Below are 15,605 nucleotides of genomic sequence, written 5' to 3'. Positions count from 1 at the left end.
TCAATGCTTTTGAGTCAAAATTATGAAGGTTAAAACAAACATAAGAAGAAAAAAAACCCTGCATAAATTAATTAGAGAAACAAGATGCACCTACTAGTGCATCAGTCATGCATTATGTAACATACTGGTCACTCTCACTGGTCTACACCAGCATAAACAGCACGTAATCAGATTATGTCCATCGCCACGGCCCTTGTTTCTGAGAAGCGTGTAGGAGTGCATTGTAATCCATGATCACACATATGCAGATTAAACCTCTGAAGTGCTGAATAGAGCGGAAACCATCACAGCACCTACAGTTCTGTTCTCCCTCCCTCTTTCGGGCTGATCAGACACAGACAGTTGGGTACAGATACATAATGATTAAGACAACGTGTGTGTGGGTTACGCAACTCCTTAAGCAGCTCTGAGTAATGATGTTACCACCTGTTGGTGTCTAGCAGAACTTAAAGGAATAGTTAAGACAAAAATGAACATTTGCTGAAAATCTACTCACCTTAAGGCCATCCAAGATGTAAATTTGAGTTTGTTTCTTCATCAGAACGGATTCATAGAAATTTAGAGTTACATTACTTGCTCACCAATGGATCCTGTGCAGTGAATGGGTGCCGTCAGAATGAGAGTCCAAACATCTGATAAAAACATCACAATAATCCATCAAGCACTGCTTACAACGAAAACTGCCCAAAACAGTTCTAAAAAATATGATGGTAAATTTTGATTGAGAGAACAGGAGATGGACTTTTTCACTGGAGGAAGCCTTATCATGGATTATGGACTGTTATTTTGGCCAGAAGTGTCAGTTTAAAGTTAAAACATCTTAATGATGGATTTGTTTATGACAAACACACAGCTTTTCGCTTCACAAGGTGTTAACTGATGGACTGGAGTCGTGTGGATTACTTGTGGATTATTGTGATGTTTTTTTCAGCTGTTTGGACTCTCATTCTGACGGCACCCATTCACTGTGACGTAATGCTGAATTTCTCCAAATCTGTTCAGATGAAGAAACAAACTCATTTACATCTTGGATGGCCTGAGTGTGAGTGAATTTTCAGTAAATGTTTATTTTGGGTGAACTATTTCTTTAATATGTCTAATGGTCATAAATGATTGAAATTTAAGTTCAATAAAAGTTGCATTGTTACTCTTCAAAAGTGCCACAAATTATTTAATTAGAAATTCCTTAATAGTCTAAAATGAACATGATGTAATAAATACAATTTCAGTGCATTAATTTATATAAAAAAAAATGTAGTGCAATAATTCAGTGCACACATGTTGCGCACGAGGAGATATTGTGCAATCAGCTCCGGTGGATGAGCAGGAGATCACAAGGTATGCAAGGTGTGTGTTCATTGAGCTAATCAGATGGCTAAATACCAGCTTGCATATTTATATAGGATTACATACACACATTTACAGTGTCTAAAACAACGCAAAGGAGAGCTGTCTCCTCTGGAGTGCTTAGATTGGAAACCAAACCCTGGATTTTAATATTTTGGCTCTACATTTACATCTTCGGGTCCAATTTGAAGATATTTCACATTAAAACAGGAATAAAACTCACATTATTTGAAAGGTAATATCCTTTTTTGCAACTTCAGTATATACATATATATAAAATTTTGCATTTGCAAAATAAAATTCAGCTGCTATAATATCAAGAGTGTGGCTAATTACATTTGTTCACATATTTTTGTTGCTTTGTGTCCTGCTCCTGTACTCAACTTTAGTTGAACATCCATACGTCTTTATAATTCCAAATAATACCAGTAACACAATGCAGATATTTGCACCCTGAGTTAATTTGCAATTAATAATTATCCAGTTGACTATACGAAATTAACAATTTTGATAATTATCCACACATGAGTACAAGGGTGTAAATAGAATAGAGCTGTATTTGCTTTATAGTACATTACTATACGGGATGCAAACTGTATATTAGTATTATATACAATACTATTTAGCACTGAAACAGGCCTTTAAATGTGGAACAAACAGTCAGACATATACTAAATATGTCTATATAAAACATGAATAATCTGAGGTATCAAAAAGGTAAAAATTTTCCAAAAAGTTTTCCAAATAATAATTATAATAAAAACATATACAAGAAATTATTAGAATTATTAATCTAACAACAATAATAGAAATAATAATAGTTAAATTGATATTATAATAAATATAATAATTTAGAATAATTAAATATTACATTATCATTAATATTATCATATTAGAAATGACATGTTTAAAATTAGTACATGTATGTATATATACATATATATAGATAGACAGAAAGACAGACAACAGATATATAGATGAGAAGACAGACAGACAGACAGAAGTACAGACAGATGGACAGAAGGACAGACAGACAGAAGTACAGACAGACAGACAGACAGACAGAAGGACAGACAGACAGACGGACGGACAGAAGGACAAACAGACAGAAGTACAGACAGACAGACAGAAGGAAAGACAGACAGACGGACAGAAGGAAAGACGGACGGACAGAAGGACAGAATGACAGACAGACAGAAAGATAGACGGACGGACAGAAGGACAGAATGACAGACAGACAGAAAGATAGACGGACGGACAGAAGGACAGACAGACAGACAGATGGACGGACAGACAGACAGACAGAAGTACAGACAGACAGATGGACGGACAGAAGGACAGAAGGACAGAATGACAGACAGACAGACAGACGTACAGACAGACAGACGGATGGACAGACAGACAGAAGTACAGACAGACAGACGGACGGACGGACAGATAGATAGATAATCAGGTTGACTTGGTATCGGTGCACCAAATACAGTTTGATGTCATTTCTAAATGTTTAACAACAACAAAAAAAGTCTCTGTCAAAATTAAATCTGCTGATCTGGCAATCACTTGCAAACAGTACTCAATGTTAAAATCTGAAGGTTATGACTCAAATTTCAATGGTTGTTGCTCTCACAGATGTTTCCCTGGTCAGTAGTGTTTTCCCTGGAGCCGAAGGTTCCCGGCCAGCGCACTCCAGAGGAGCTGGTGACCAACACTTTGATGCTGGAGCTGGGTGCCATGGTGAAACGGACCGAGCGAATCCGGCTGGAGAAGGCAGCAGAGACTCGCAGACGCCGCAACTCTTCCTCTGCAGACTACAGCTGGCTGGCCGGCCCTCAGCCACACGTCCCCTACGAGCTCACGCCAGGAGACGTGCTGGAACTGCAGGACCTCTGTGCACAGATCCCACCTCAACAGTGCGGCCCGGTCATTGTCAGGTGGGTATCAGTGTTTTTTAGTATCATTGAGATAATATTATAATTTTTATTAATAGTTTGAATTAGGTTTTTATCATTTCCATTTTCATTTTAAGTTTTGTTAATTTTAGTAATTTTTTGTAGTCTGTTTTTGTGATTTTTCTGTATATACTGTATATATATATAGTTTTTATTAAGTTTTAGGTTTTTCAGTACCCCAAGTAAAACTAAATGAAAATAAGAAATGGTTCCTTGGCAACTAGCTTAAGCTTAAATAAAACAAGATTTAGTAATGTTTTATTTAAGTTAATGTATTTAATGTTTTAATCTATTTTTATGTGTATTTGTGTGTACATGTGGAATAAAATGTTTTAACTAACTTATTTCAGTTAGTTTATTTTAGTATCATGAATATATATATACACATAGCCTATATACTATTAGAATATTAGAATTAGTAGTAAACAGAAATAGCTTATTTTACAATTACAAAGAAATGGCAGGTAACACACTGAATTAAACATTACATTTTAAAGTAGAAAGACTAAGCAGAATTTTCTTGTAAATATTCACTCCAATAATCTTTTTTACTTACTGTGATTATTTTATACAATGTAAATGTACAATGAGTTATTTTTATATTTTCCTTTTTAATTTTTGTTACTTTTAGTCGTTTTTTTTGTTTGTTTTTGTCATCTGTATTATTTCATAGTTTTAGTTTTAGTTATTTTAATACATCAGGTTACCGTTAAACTAAACAAAAATGAGAAGTGTTTCCTTGGCAACTAGCTGAAAGTTTCCTTTTTTTCTTAATATTTTATTTTATTTCCATCAAGATTTATTTTATTTCAAGTAACAAAAATGTTTTATGCTGCTTTTAGTTTTACTTAACCCTGGTAGGTATTACCCAATAAGAGTTATAGTGACAGAGGTGAATCATGTAATATCTCTAAGATTTTGATGTTTGTTTGAAAGGTTCAGGAAGCTAGTGTCAGAGTTTGAGGCGGAGGTGCACGACATCCCCAAACTGTTCCGGGGCGTCCTAAGAAACTGCCTGGATGAGCTTCAGGGAGACGCAGAGCTCGAGAATCGGGTGAACCGTTGGGAAAAACAGCGCAGTAAGAGCCTCCCCTTCGTCACGTTTCGATCCAAGTTCCGCACCCTGAACCGCGGGAAGGGAAGCTTCGGTGGTTCCCGCAACTACCTGCAAGAGGAAAACACGTGGTCTGATGAAGACGAGGAAGCAGCCGAACAGGTGACAACCGCCATGCGCACCAGGAAGGGACGGAGCCTCAGCATGCCAGAGATCACTCCTCTTGAGCAGTGCACAAGTCCTCAGAGCTGAACAAGAGGTAGAGATGAAGAGAAAGACGGAGGAAAGAAGGATTCGAAAAGCTTGAAGGAAATGTAGCCTTCGAGGCAAGTTGGCAATGGAGGAGGAAGAAAAGAGGCGGCGGCAAAGAACAAGAGAAGGGAAGAAAATCAGATTCTAGGAGACATCTTGAAAGACTAAAGCTTATGCTTTCAGTTTGCAAGACACTGTTCATTTGTTAATCGAACCAAAGAACACTGGCCTAGTCTTTTTTTTTTTTTTTACTTTCTAACGTGTGCTTAAATATTTTGAATATTTGGATGTAAATATAAATATTTGGCATAAATGTGTGCATTTTCACAGCTACATTTTTCTGTGATAGTGAAGCTCACAAGGGAACAAAATAAGAAAAAATAAAGTTTAAATAATAATTTTTAATCTGTAAATTGTACACTATTTTAAAGTAATGAATAAAAAAAATTAACAAAATAATAATAAAACCCTCAAAATGTGAAATGTGCTGCTGAATTATTAAAACAATGTCAGCTTTCTTTTCATTTTGGTGCGACATATTCCATGTTTTGTGAGATTCACTCTACAAAAATTCTACAGCCGCAGCGACAAAAGCAACATTAGCCATAATCAGTTTCTCAGATGTATTTTAATATGTACTGTTTGTCCTTACATAACAACAGTGTTCAGTTTATACAAGAGATGCAGACCATTCAGCTAAAAAAAGCCTGGAAACAGGAGTCTTCATAAAAAGTGCTCATTAAATAATACACTGTACATCGTTCAGGAGTTTGATTTGAGATAGTGTGGCATGTGTGGGAGAGAGAAAGTCTGTGATTTACCAAATTAGAGAGTTTGACCTCGAAAATGCTGCTTCTAAGTGAAGAAGACATCATCTCTGCCAGCTCCCTCTCCTGTTTCATTATTCACAGCATCACAGCATGAAGGAGCTGATCTTCAGTTCTTTGCGCAGGTGGCCAATATGTTCATCAGGCCAAAGTTGCTCCTCACAAATGAAGGAAACGCACCCAGCATTCAGTTCTCAGAGTACTGATCGGTTTCATCACCAGACGTTCAGACATCCTCTGCACTAGCCTGGAACGAAACACGTCCTGATGTAATGAATGAGCAGTTTATAGCTTTAGATCCGTCTGGAGTCTCTTTGGGCCCTTTAAACCGCACTGTGATCTTTTAAATTCTATAGTACTGTATAAAACACTGGTCTTCATTCGCACCTTGTTTATTCCTGCACGAAGCAAAATCATAAGACCAGGCAACTTCCTATAACTCCTCCTTGTGTATTTGTCAGAATCAAACTCAAAAAAAGAAGAAGAAAAAAAGAAACTGAAAGTCTCTAAACAGTATATAATATTACAGACCCCATATTTACAGGGGCTGCAATCAGAAGACCTTAACACTAGAAAGGAGAATCTCATTAAAATGGTCAGAGAATGTCAGACTTATATTTCCCCACCCACAAAAGAAAATGTCTATTTTTTTTAGGACCATTAAGATATTTTTATTTTATGTATATATATATATATATATATATATAGATAGATAGATCGTATATATATATATAGATAGATCGTATATATATATATATATATATATATATATTTACATTATTTTAATGACAACTAAGCACATTTCCCCCCAAATTCCCATGAATATAATGTGAAAGAAAAATATTCAATTTATAAATTTATTTGTACATTTATTATTAGTACATTGGTAAGTATATAACACAGTAGCATTTGTTGTACTGAATTTAATTTATACTATTATTAATAATTTAAAAAATCATGCTAGATATAGCCTAATAATCATCAATATTATACAGCATTTTTTTCACATTACATATGAGAACTTGGTTTTCATGAAAAAGTCATAATGGTCCTAAAAACACATCACTTTTGTACTCAAATATAATTAATTATAAAAATACAATTAATTATAAATAATTTTTCCTATCAATTTTTTGGGGTAAAATATGACTGATATTTCTTTGTGAGATTCACCCATAAGTGGCAAATAATTGCCCATTTTATTGTGTATTTATTGCATATTTTATGAGGAGAATCAGGTCACATTTTATTTACTGTAAAAAAAAATAATTATCGCTGATTACGGATAACACTGAGAAAAACCAACTAAACCAGTTTGGAGAATCAAACCACTTGGGGAAAAGCCTTCTCTTTTAATATGTGATTATTAATAAGAAACGAAGGCTCAAATATTAATGCAGATGTAGAAGAAGCTTAAACAGAACAGAGTGAATCAGAACACCTCCTCTTTAAATACACAGTAAATCTCAGTTCCACCTTCATCAGCATCACCATCATCCTCCATCTCCCTCTAGTGTAAGAGAGTGAAAGTCGACAGTGACAGAATTAACATCAAGTTACTCTGACTAAAATCATCCCACCACTGAGCATCAGAACCCCCCCACACCCTCCCCCGGGAGCCAGAGTCCCCTGCGGCACAGTCCACTTATGTTTTTGCACATTCGCCCATAAGTCCATAGCCTGTTCCTCCCTCCTTCAAACCCTTTGGCTCCGTTTTCATCCCACCTTACACTCAGGATCGTTCCTTCTCAGGCAAGGAAGACCACAAAGATGATGAAGAAGATGATGAGAACGAGGAATATCTTGATCATGAGCCAGCGATTGGAGGAGACGGACTGGAAGTACTTCAGTATCTCAGTGTGGGCCATTTCCACATTCAGCTGGGTGTCCTCCACACTGGCATCAATCCTGGTGTTCAACAGAAACAGACAACGAATATTTGCACACATCAACTTTTAGTCACAAATGCAAGTGAAACTCTCACACTGGCATTTATGCTGACTTAAAAAAAATACTACTGCTACTGTAAGTGTTTGTGTGTGGTTTGTACAGCATGTCTCTGAAGCATGTACTGCACTGTTGAGTCTGTGGTTTTGGAGTATGTTAATCCTGTGGTGTGTATGTGTTTGTCTGACCTCTGAATCGTCTCTTCCTGCTCTTTGACCATGTGCGCCAACTGCTGAAAGATGGAACCCAACTCCACAATAGTGCTCTCGATGTTCTGCATGGTATCTGCTCGGCTCTGGATATACGAGTCCTACAAAAACATAACAAACGGACATTTGATGTTGAAATCAAACATTCAACATTTATCATACTCTCAAACCTTCAGATACAAGCAGCAGCCTTAGACTGCAATCCATTCTTAATTTCCTGTGAGACTGATACCTGTTCATCGATGAGCTGCAGCTGCAGAGGGTTTGCTCTAGAGTCCATGTCGATGGCCACCTCTCCTCCCAGACTCCTGGACTCATCCTGCATCAGAACTGAGCTGTCTGCGACAGCCAAGAAATTGAAAACTATTAAATACAGAATAAAGACGCCATGTGTGCATACAAAAACCACAAGGTGAAAAATTCTGTTTTTCATATAAAAAATGAAATAAATTATAAAAGAAATAGAATAGAACAGAAATAGATATACATTTTCTAAAAGTATTTATATAAAATGCAGTTTATAATGTATATATTATAAAAATAATATCAATAATATTTAAATAAAGTATTATAATAATAATGATAATAAATACAACAAATAAGTTCAATTAAGGTGCAGCCTGGTCGTTAAAGGGATAGTTCACCCAAAAAAGAAAATTGTCATTAATTACTCACCCTAATGTCGTTCCAAACATGTAAGACCTTCGTTCATCTTCGGAACACAAATTAAGATATTTTTGACAAAATCCGAGCGCTTTTTGACCCTCCATAGACAGCAAGGGTATTAAAGGTATTCTTGTTGCTTCATAAAATTACAGTTGAACCACTGATGTCACATGGACTATTTTGTCTATGTTCTTGGTACCTTTCTGGGCCTTGAACGTGGTAGTACCCTTGCTGTCTATGGAGGGTCAGAAAGCTCTCTGATTTCATCAAAAGTATCTTAATTTGTTTTCTGAAGATGAATGAAGGTCTTACAGGTTTGGAACGACATAAGGGTGAGTAATTAATGACAGAACTTTCATTTTTAAATGTAAATGTGTCTAAAGGTTTTCTGCTGATGGCACTCGTAGTGAATGATTGTATTGGCACAGCCAAACACTATTTATTCTATAATATTAACTAGCAATAAAGCATAATAGCTTGACTCATTACTAAGAACGAACTGAAATTAAAAAGCAAAAGCTGGAACCTAAAGGGATAAATGTTCAGATGTGTGAACCACAAAATGAAAATAAAATGAAAATAGCAGTACTAAAGATGTGACATACTGAAGTTATTGGCGAGCAGAGGAGAGGCCGAGACAGGGGCCTGGGAGAAATGCTCTCTTCTGCTGCGCTGCTGCTTCAGATTCTAAACACACAACAGCAAAGACATGCCTCAGTTAAAACAATAAAATAACATTCACTCATTACAACTCAACTAAATGTCGTCTTCTTTTAAAACACAAGTTATTTAAACAAAAGAAAACTGACATGAAAATCAAAAGAAAGAGCAGGTGGTTTCATAGGACCGTGGTGAACAGTAAACATTGTGTGTTTTTGCTTTGCCAAAGATCTGATCAAATATTTAAAAGCCTAACAACTGCTTGGAATGAAATTGATGATGTTATAAAAGTGCGGCACTGACCATTTAAAAAAAAACAAAACAAAAAAAAAAACCTTACCTCTGTTCTCACTTCCAGGACTGACTTGAAATCGTTTGACATTGATGCCAGCTTGGACTGCAACACAAACATTTACAGATAAGACTGTTCCGCAGCAGGAAAATGAAAGGTGTGGTAGTCAAGTCATCTCCTGTCAATCAAAATGAGATCAACCACCCCTACTGTCTACAGCTAGGGATATTTGAGATAATACTTCCTATAGAGTCTGGAATATCTGTGCACTGCAGCAATATCAGATATAAGATTGTACCTGCAGGGAGACAACAATTGTGTTGGAATGTGTCTGGATGTGGCGGCCATTTTGCCCACTGCGGGATCGTACAAGGTCTTGCAGCTGCGCTATCTGCTTGTTCAGACTGTTGATGTCCTGATGAGAGACACAGACGGCATATATCAGATCACTGCAAGAGGTTTGCTCTTACACAATATTGTAGTTAGCTGAAAGATTCTGGTAAGCACAAATACCAACACACCTACAGGCAACTTCAAAGTCAATAAAGTGAAATAAGCAAGAACTGAGATACATGGAGAATGACAACAGAGATGCCACTAACCTGTTTAATGATGTACGTTAGCTCCTCAATCTCCACTGCTTTATCATCGAACAAAGACTTCCTTTTGGCCACTAGGAGTGAGGGAAGAATAAAAGTTTATAATGACACCAGACCATACAGTGTAAGAAATCGATAACTCTAAGTCAATCATATTAGACCTTAAAGTAATCTAGGGGACTGCCAAATAACCATGGACAAGCATCAGAACAATTCTGTTAAAATACACATTCGTCCACCACCAATAAGAGTCTTGTTACTCACAAATTGTAAGCTTTTCAAGCTTGGCAAACGTGTTGTTCAAGTCTTTCCCAATTCTCCTGTTTCGGAGAAGAAAAAAAACAAGGTTTCAGGGGGGCAAAGTTTTGAGGAAGCAAGACAAGGCACAGTTGCCCTGAAGCAAAAAAACACTGGGCAAAGACCAAATAAAAACATGGATATGCACTCTTACTTGGCCATAAGAGTGAAGTCACTGCGCTGTTTAATGGCATTAATGGCAGGTTTAGTGTGAGTCCCATTCTGAAAAGACAGAGGAATTGTTTTTTACCAAAAATATAAAATTGTTGTTATTATGCACCAAAATTAACAGCATCTCAAAGATATCAGTTCAGCCAAAAATTAAAATTTGCTGAATTTTTTTTTATCAGAACAGACTTGGAGAAATTTAGCATTGCAAACAGCTGATAAAAACATCACAACGGTGGGAATTGTGGATTATTGTGATGTTTTTATCAGCTGTTTGTCTCTCATTCTGACGGCACCCATTCACTGCAGAGGATCCATTGGTGAGCAAGTGATGTAATGCTAAATTTCTCTAAATCTGCTACAATAAAACAAACAAACAACAACAACACCTCATCTACATCTTGTATGGCCTGAAGGTGAATAAATTGAGCGAAGTGTAACATGAAAATCTAAAAATATAATGACAAATTTTTTACTTCCATGAAACAGCAAAGGAGAACCTTCTGTTTTCAATGCAAGGAAAGTGTATGGTGGTTTATACTGCTTTTATATATCTTGCATAGTGCCTTTTTGGAGTTTAGCAGTATAAATCACCATTTACTTTTGATGTATGTAAAGAAAAGCTCACATTCTGCCTAGTATAAATTGTGTTTAATGACAGAAAGAAATAGGTCAGTAAATCATGACAGAATGTTCAGTTTTTGAGCAAATTATCCTTTTAAACAAATTTAATGTAAAGTGTACTATTATTTATTCTTTAAAATATGTAATATGCTTCACATCGTTTTAAGCATCTGTGAAAACTACTGCACAGTTCACTGAATATCCTTTGTATGACACTGTGTTTGCAGATGTATTTAATATGGTCATACCTGTAACTGTCTCCCCTGCAGTGACTTACAAGCCGACTGGAACTCAAGTGTGCGGTCCCGACACATCATGATAATGCTGCAGAACCTCAGAACCTTCCCTAAACGATATCAGGATGTGTATGGGTGACAGTGAGTCTAAAGCAATCCAGCTGCTGTGAAACTCTCTGCTGGCGTCTTTATGAGGCCAAAGCAAACAATTCAGACTTCAAATGTCACTAAGAGCTTGGAAGAGCTGACTGTTCTTCAGCAACTCCGCACATCATCTGAGGATCACAGAATGATTCAATCAATCACACTGATTGTTGCTGAGAAGAGACTAAACAATGTTTTAGAAAGCATTTAGACACTTAAAGGGACAGTTCACCCAAAAATGAATATTCTGTCATTTACTCATCCTCAAGCTGTTCAAAACCAGAAAGAGTTTCTTTCTTCTGTTGAGCACAAAAGACTATATTTTGAAGATTTTTGGTAACCAAACAGCTGATGGTAGCCATTGACTTCCTTAGGTTTCTATCCCCCCATACTATGAAAGTCAATCGCCACCGTCAACATTTTATTATTGTTTGGTTTTGGTAAACGATGACAGAATTGCCATTTTTGAGTGAACTATCCAAATACTCTTGTAATTGATAAAATATCAAAACAAATGGCTACAAATAATGCATTAACTTTTCCTAGAACTGATTTTCAACCACTTGGCGTCAAATACAATTCTCTAGGTACATGGCTGCTGTCTGTGAATCCAGATAAAATAAGTAAGATGTCACTCCCACATCCAGTAATACATGACAAACAGAAGATCTGCTTACATACTGATCCCAACACCTCAGCTTACCCTTCTTTATAATATCAATAAGGAAACCCACTCTAGACAATGTTTACAAGTAACCAGACCAGCAGTCAGCTGAGCAGAGAGGTAAACTGAACTCACATGTTATCGGATTATATTCTGGCTTCACAGATAGACATTTAATAACACAAATTAATGAAAGACAACTCATTCTTCGCAAAGATATATTACAAGCTTTTACATACATGTTCTAAACACAAATTATACCCTTCAAGGTGTTTACAGGTTTGTTTATGTCTGTATAGCAACTGACACCGTCTTCAGTCCAGCAATACGCAGTTCTTTGAGCGCTAATGCCCAAAACTCGACAATTTCTGTCTAAATTTTAACTATAAACACTCCAGATGAACCTTAAGCACTAGCTAACACATTCCTGACATGGTTTATAATCGTTTACTCACGGTTACCGTCGTTTTTTCCAGTATTCGCAGCTTGTCGGGGTTTCACTTCCAGTCCTTACCGCTTCCGGTGTGCGTAACGTCACTGCCACGTCCACGATTGCGCACGCGCACTGCCACTTTCCGAAAGCGTGACTTGTGACGCAGATGATACATTTTGTGCGATATGCAGCAGGATTAGGGTCTCTGAAAAAGATGTATTTTTTTATTTTAATAGACAAAGATTACCACCAAATGTGGCCTTTATTGTTAATCTTTGTTTGATTATGGGCAAATACCATATACATAAACAGAAATGGGCTAAAGGAAAACCCAACTTTTTGTTATTTGAGATAGATATGAAAAATTATATTGAGTTACTACTTGGGTTGAAAAACAGTAAAGCAAAACGCACTAGCTCTCTTTGTGAAGCTTTTCTGTTATTTATATGATGATCTCATACCTGTTCTTTTTTCTGTTTAGTTTTTTTTTTTCATTAATATTTTTATTTATTTATTTATTTTTACCTGCATTATTATTTATATAATACTGTATATTTTCTATTTCTTTGTTGTACTTTATATTTGTTCAGTACCTTTATATTATATGTTGGAAATCAATAATAATAATAAAAAAAGCAGGATTAGGGTCTTGAAACGTTAATTTCTAATTGCATATAATTTGAATATAATTAGAGTTTAGTTTTTACGTTTTCTACTTTGTTTTCACTGTAGGCCTATACATTTATTTTTAGACTGTTTTCTTGTTTAAATGTTTTATAGCATGTTTACTCTTTTATGTTAAATCTAGTTTTAATATTCTTAGGGCTGCCATTTAACACGATGACTGTTTTTTAAATTAATTACCGGTAATTAATTAATGAAATTCATGGATCTATCTATTGATGCTTTTAATACTCCCAACCACGGGACATCCGTGTTTATTATTTAATAATTAATTGAAACTAAAATAATTTATATTTAAAATAGTGCTGGAGCCATGGAAATACATTTTATTTTAGTTTTAGTTTGTCCTATTATTTTAATTGTTATCTTTATTTAACAACAACAACAAAAATAAACATTTTAAAATAAAAAAACCAAATAATTTTATAAATAAATTAATTTTAAATAAAAAAGGTTTTGGTTTTTGTTAAAGTGCATTTTATGACAAATATTCGTGGTTTATAGACATTTATAAACAATTTTATTAGCAAATCTATTGACTGCAACATTTAAAGCACCACAACGCCAGCAGATGTCGCCAAAAGAGTAAAAAAAAAGAAAAAAGAAACTGCACTTGATGCCAATGAAAGCACGAAATGAATAATTTTGAGGTGAATATGATTTTAAAGATTTAAAGACTACTCATGCACACTGACTAAAACATGTTGTTCCTAGTACACACATCACCAAGCCAAATAACACTGGTCGAAAGTGCTTTCGAAACATAATTGTGATCCTTTCAAATAACAAAACACACTCATTTTTGTTTTATGACTAGGACAAAACTACTCTCATTTTCTATTCCCTAACCCTACACCTAACCTCAAACCTTAGATTTTCATCAAAACATTTAGCATGAATCCTAATCGATTTGTAACAATTGGCTGATTACCAATTTCAGATTTTACCATCCTGAACACTTGGTCTCCAAAGCATAGGAAAACATTGACCTACACACACATACATATTCTCAGCCATTCAACATGAAGCAGCATGTAACCTGTTTGATGTCCTCTCAGCATAAGAGCTTTTTGTGCTCCTTATCTTCTTTGTGCCGATCAGCAAACTCACTTTGAATCCAGCAAACCCTGTAACTTATGTCAGGATCTGCATTATTTTGGACTCAGATCAATGACACAGCTCTTTTCAGACAGGGTTCAATAGCATCAGTGTTCCCCCAGAGCAGAAATGCTCATGAAAACACGTTAGAAAACCACTTTTAGTGGCCTAAATGTGAGGGTTTACATTTTTTCTCTTACATGCTGACACATACACACACACACAGGCTGTGCTCAGACAATGTCGTCGTCTCTGCCAGATAACATCACAACGCACACATATTCATGTTGTCCAGATAGCATCCAGGCCTGCTAGAACACAGCTGCTTCAACAAAGAGACGCAAGGAAAACACGACTGATGTTTTATCATTAGTGCCACTTTGGGCACCAACACACTCACACACGCAAGAGCAGGAAAACAACACGGGACTGTGTTTTTAGCTGGAAATGAAAAAAGAGGTGAGCCCGACAGAGGAAGAGGGCGGCCCTGGGAAATATCATTTCTATAATGCCTAAAAGAAGACAGGGAGGAAGGGAGAGAAAGACAGAAAGTGGCACAGAAATGTATTCCATCTTCTGGATGGATGAGTCACTCTGCGTTTTCTCCCTCTCCCGATTTTTGTAATCTTGCGGGCGGGCTGCTAAATTTAGTCCTGGCGCTGAGCCCTGACAGACAGGTAGGCCAGCATCAGCCTCAAAATGAGTCTACACACACTCTGAGCAAACACACACGCACATTTGGAAATGGCCAAGCACTGAATTCGGACATAAATCCATACAGACTGCTACACACACACACACACACACGACCTTGCTGCATCAAGCAGTCATCAAACATGCTGTGAAATATTTGTATGAGGACTCAGCTCTCCAGCGTCTCGCTGCAGGTGATGCGCTGGAGAGGATGTTCTATTTTGATAATGTCACTGGAATCAGATGTCTGGCTCTCTATTAATACAAAATTCCATTTGAGAGTGTGATGAGGGGACCAGATAGTGAATAAAAGTGTCGCTGCCGCTCAGCATGATGAAATCTGACCTTTACAAAACTGTCAGCAAGCACAGGCCAACAAAAACCCTTGTTTGAGTCTGTAATATGGCAGAACATGTTTAGATTTAGTCTAGATTTATGACCGGAGTCTCATAAAAACTTTAATTATAACATGTATTTATAAATGAAGCCTTTTAGGATTAATTTTGGTTAATTTTCATCACATTTAAAGAAATAATAATAACAATAATAATAATAATAATAATAATAAATAGAACGTACAATTTTATTGGTCGAAAACAGGCCTCGTTTTCTACAGCAAAATATAATGAATTTATTTATTATTAATATTACTATTTTATTTATTACAGAAATAAAAAAAATCGTAATATTAATAAATTCATTATTCATTATCACTGCAAAATTAAAAGACTATATATCAAAATTAGAAAATTAAGCCTATTT

At 36.0% G+C, this 15,605-nt stretch overlaps 2 protein-coding genes across 4 annotated transcripts; one reads left to right on the top strand and one right to left on the bottom strand.

The window, feature by feature from the left end:
* The first annotated feature begins 1,415 nt into the window (after positions 1-1,415).
* LOC107698026 (protein RD3-like) lies at positions 1,416-4,729 on the top strand. Of its 2 annotated transcripts, none has more exons than XM_016498935.1 (3): positions 1,416-1,582; positions 2,996-3,278; positions 4,233-4,729. In XM_016498935.1, exons 2-3 carry the CDS (start codon positions 3,061-3,063, stop codon positions 4,600-4,602), a joined length of 588 nt encoding a protein of 195 aa, XP_016354421.1. In that variant the 5' UTR covers positions 1,416-1,582; positions 2,996-3,060; the 3' UTR covers positions 4,603-4,729. The 2 variants fall into 2 exon arrangements, with proteins under 2 accessions (XP_016354421.1, XP_016354420.1); XM_016498934.1 differs by having other exon boundaries at positions 1,417-1,582; positions 2,977-3,278.
* Positions 4,730-6,827: 2,098 nt separating this feature from the next.
* LOC107698024 (syntaxin-5-like) lies at positions 6,828-12,509 on the bottom strand. 2 transcript variants are annotated; one of them, XM_016498932.1, is made up of 11 exons: positions 12,391-12,509; positions 11,140-11,402; positions 10,254-10,321; positions 10,067-10,122; positions 9,806-9,876; positions 9,502-9,618; positions 9,252-9,308; positions 8,857-8,938; positions 7,818-7,924; positions 7,565-7,686; positions 6,828-7,337 (listed from the first exon to the last, which is right to left on the bottom strand). In XM_016498932.1, exons 2-11 carry the CDS (start codon positions 11,206-11,208, stop codon positions 7,178-7,180), a joined length of 909 nt encoding a protein of 302 aa, XP_016354418.1. In that variant the 5' UTR covers positions 11,209-11,402; positions 12,391-12,509; the 3' UTR covers positions 6,828-7,177. The 2 variants fall into 2 exon arrangements, with proteins under 2 accessions (XP_016354418.1, XP_016354419.1); XM_016498933.1 differs by having other exon boundaries at positions 12,397-12,509.
* Between the last annotated feature and the right edge of the window lie 3,096 nt (positions 12,510-15,605).

Source organism: Sinocyclocheilus anshuiensis, unplaced genomic scaffold (assembly GCF_001515605.1).
Source record: "Sinocyclocheilus anshuiensis isolate Anshui unplaced genomic scaffold, SAMN03320099.WGS_v1.1 scaffold2388, whole genome shotgun sequence".
Classification (NCBI taxonomy): domain Eukaryota; kingdom Metazoa; phylum Chordata; class Actinopteri; order Cypriniformes; family Cyprinidae; genus Sinocyclocheilus; species Sinocyclocheilus anshuiensis.
Note: the sequence above shows the minus strand (reverse complement) of the source record. Positions and strands in the feature narration are given on the sequence as shown.

Bases quoted from the DNA above. Each gene is read 5' to 3' on its own strand.
- LOC107698026 (XM_016498934.1), top strand. From the start codon at position 2,977: ATGTTTCCCTGGTCAGTAGTGTTTTCCCTGGAGCCGAAGGTTCCCGGC. The intron at 3,279-4,232 runs GTGGGTATCAGT...TTTGTTTGAAAG, and splicing joins TGCGGCCCGGTCATTGTCAG to GTTCAGGAAGCTAGTGTCAG.
- LOC107698024 (XM_016498932.1), bottom strand. From the start codon at position 11,208: ATGATGTGTCGGGACCGCACACTTGAGTTCCAGTCGGCTTGTAAGTCA. The intron at 10,322-11,139 runs GTATGACCATAT...CTGTCTTTTCAG, and splicing joins TGCAGGGGAGACAGTTACAG to AATGGGACTCACACTAAACC. The intron at 8,939-9,251 runs GTAAGGTTTTTT...TTGTGTGTTTAG, and splicing joins TCCTGGAAGTGAGAACAGAG to AATCTGAAGCAGCAGCGCAG.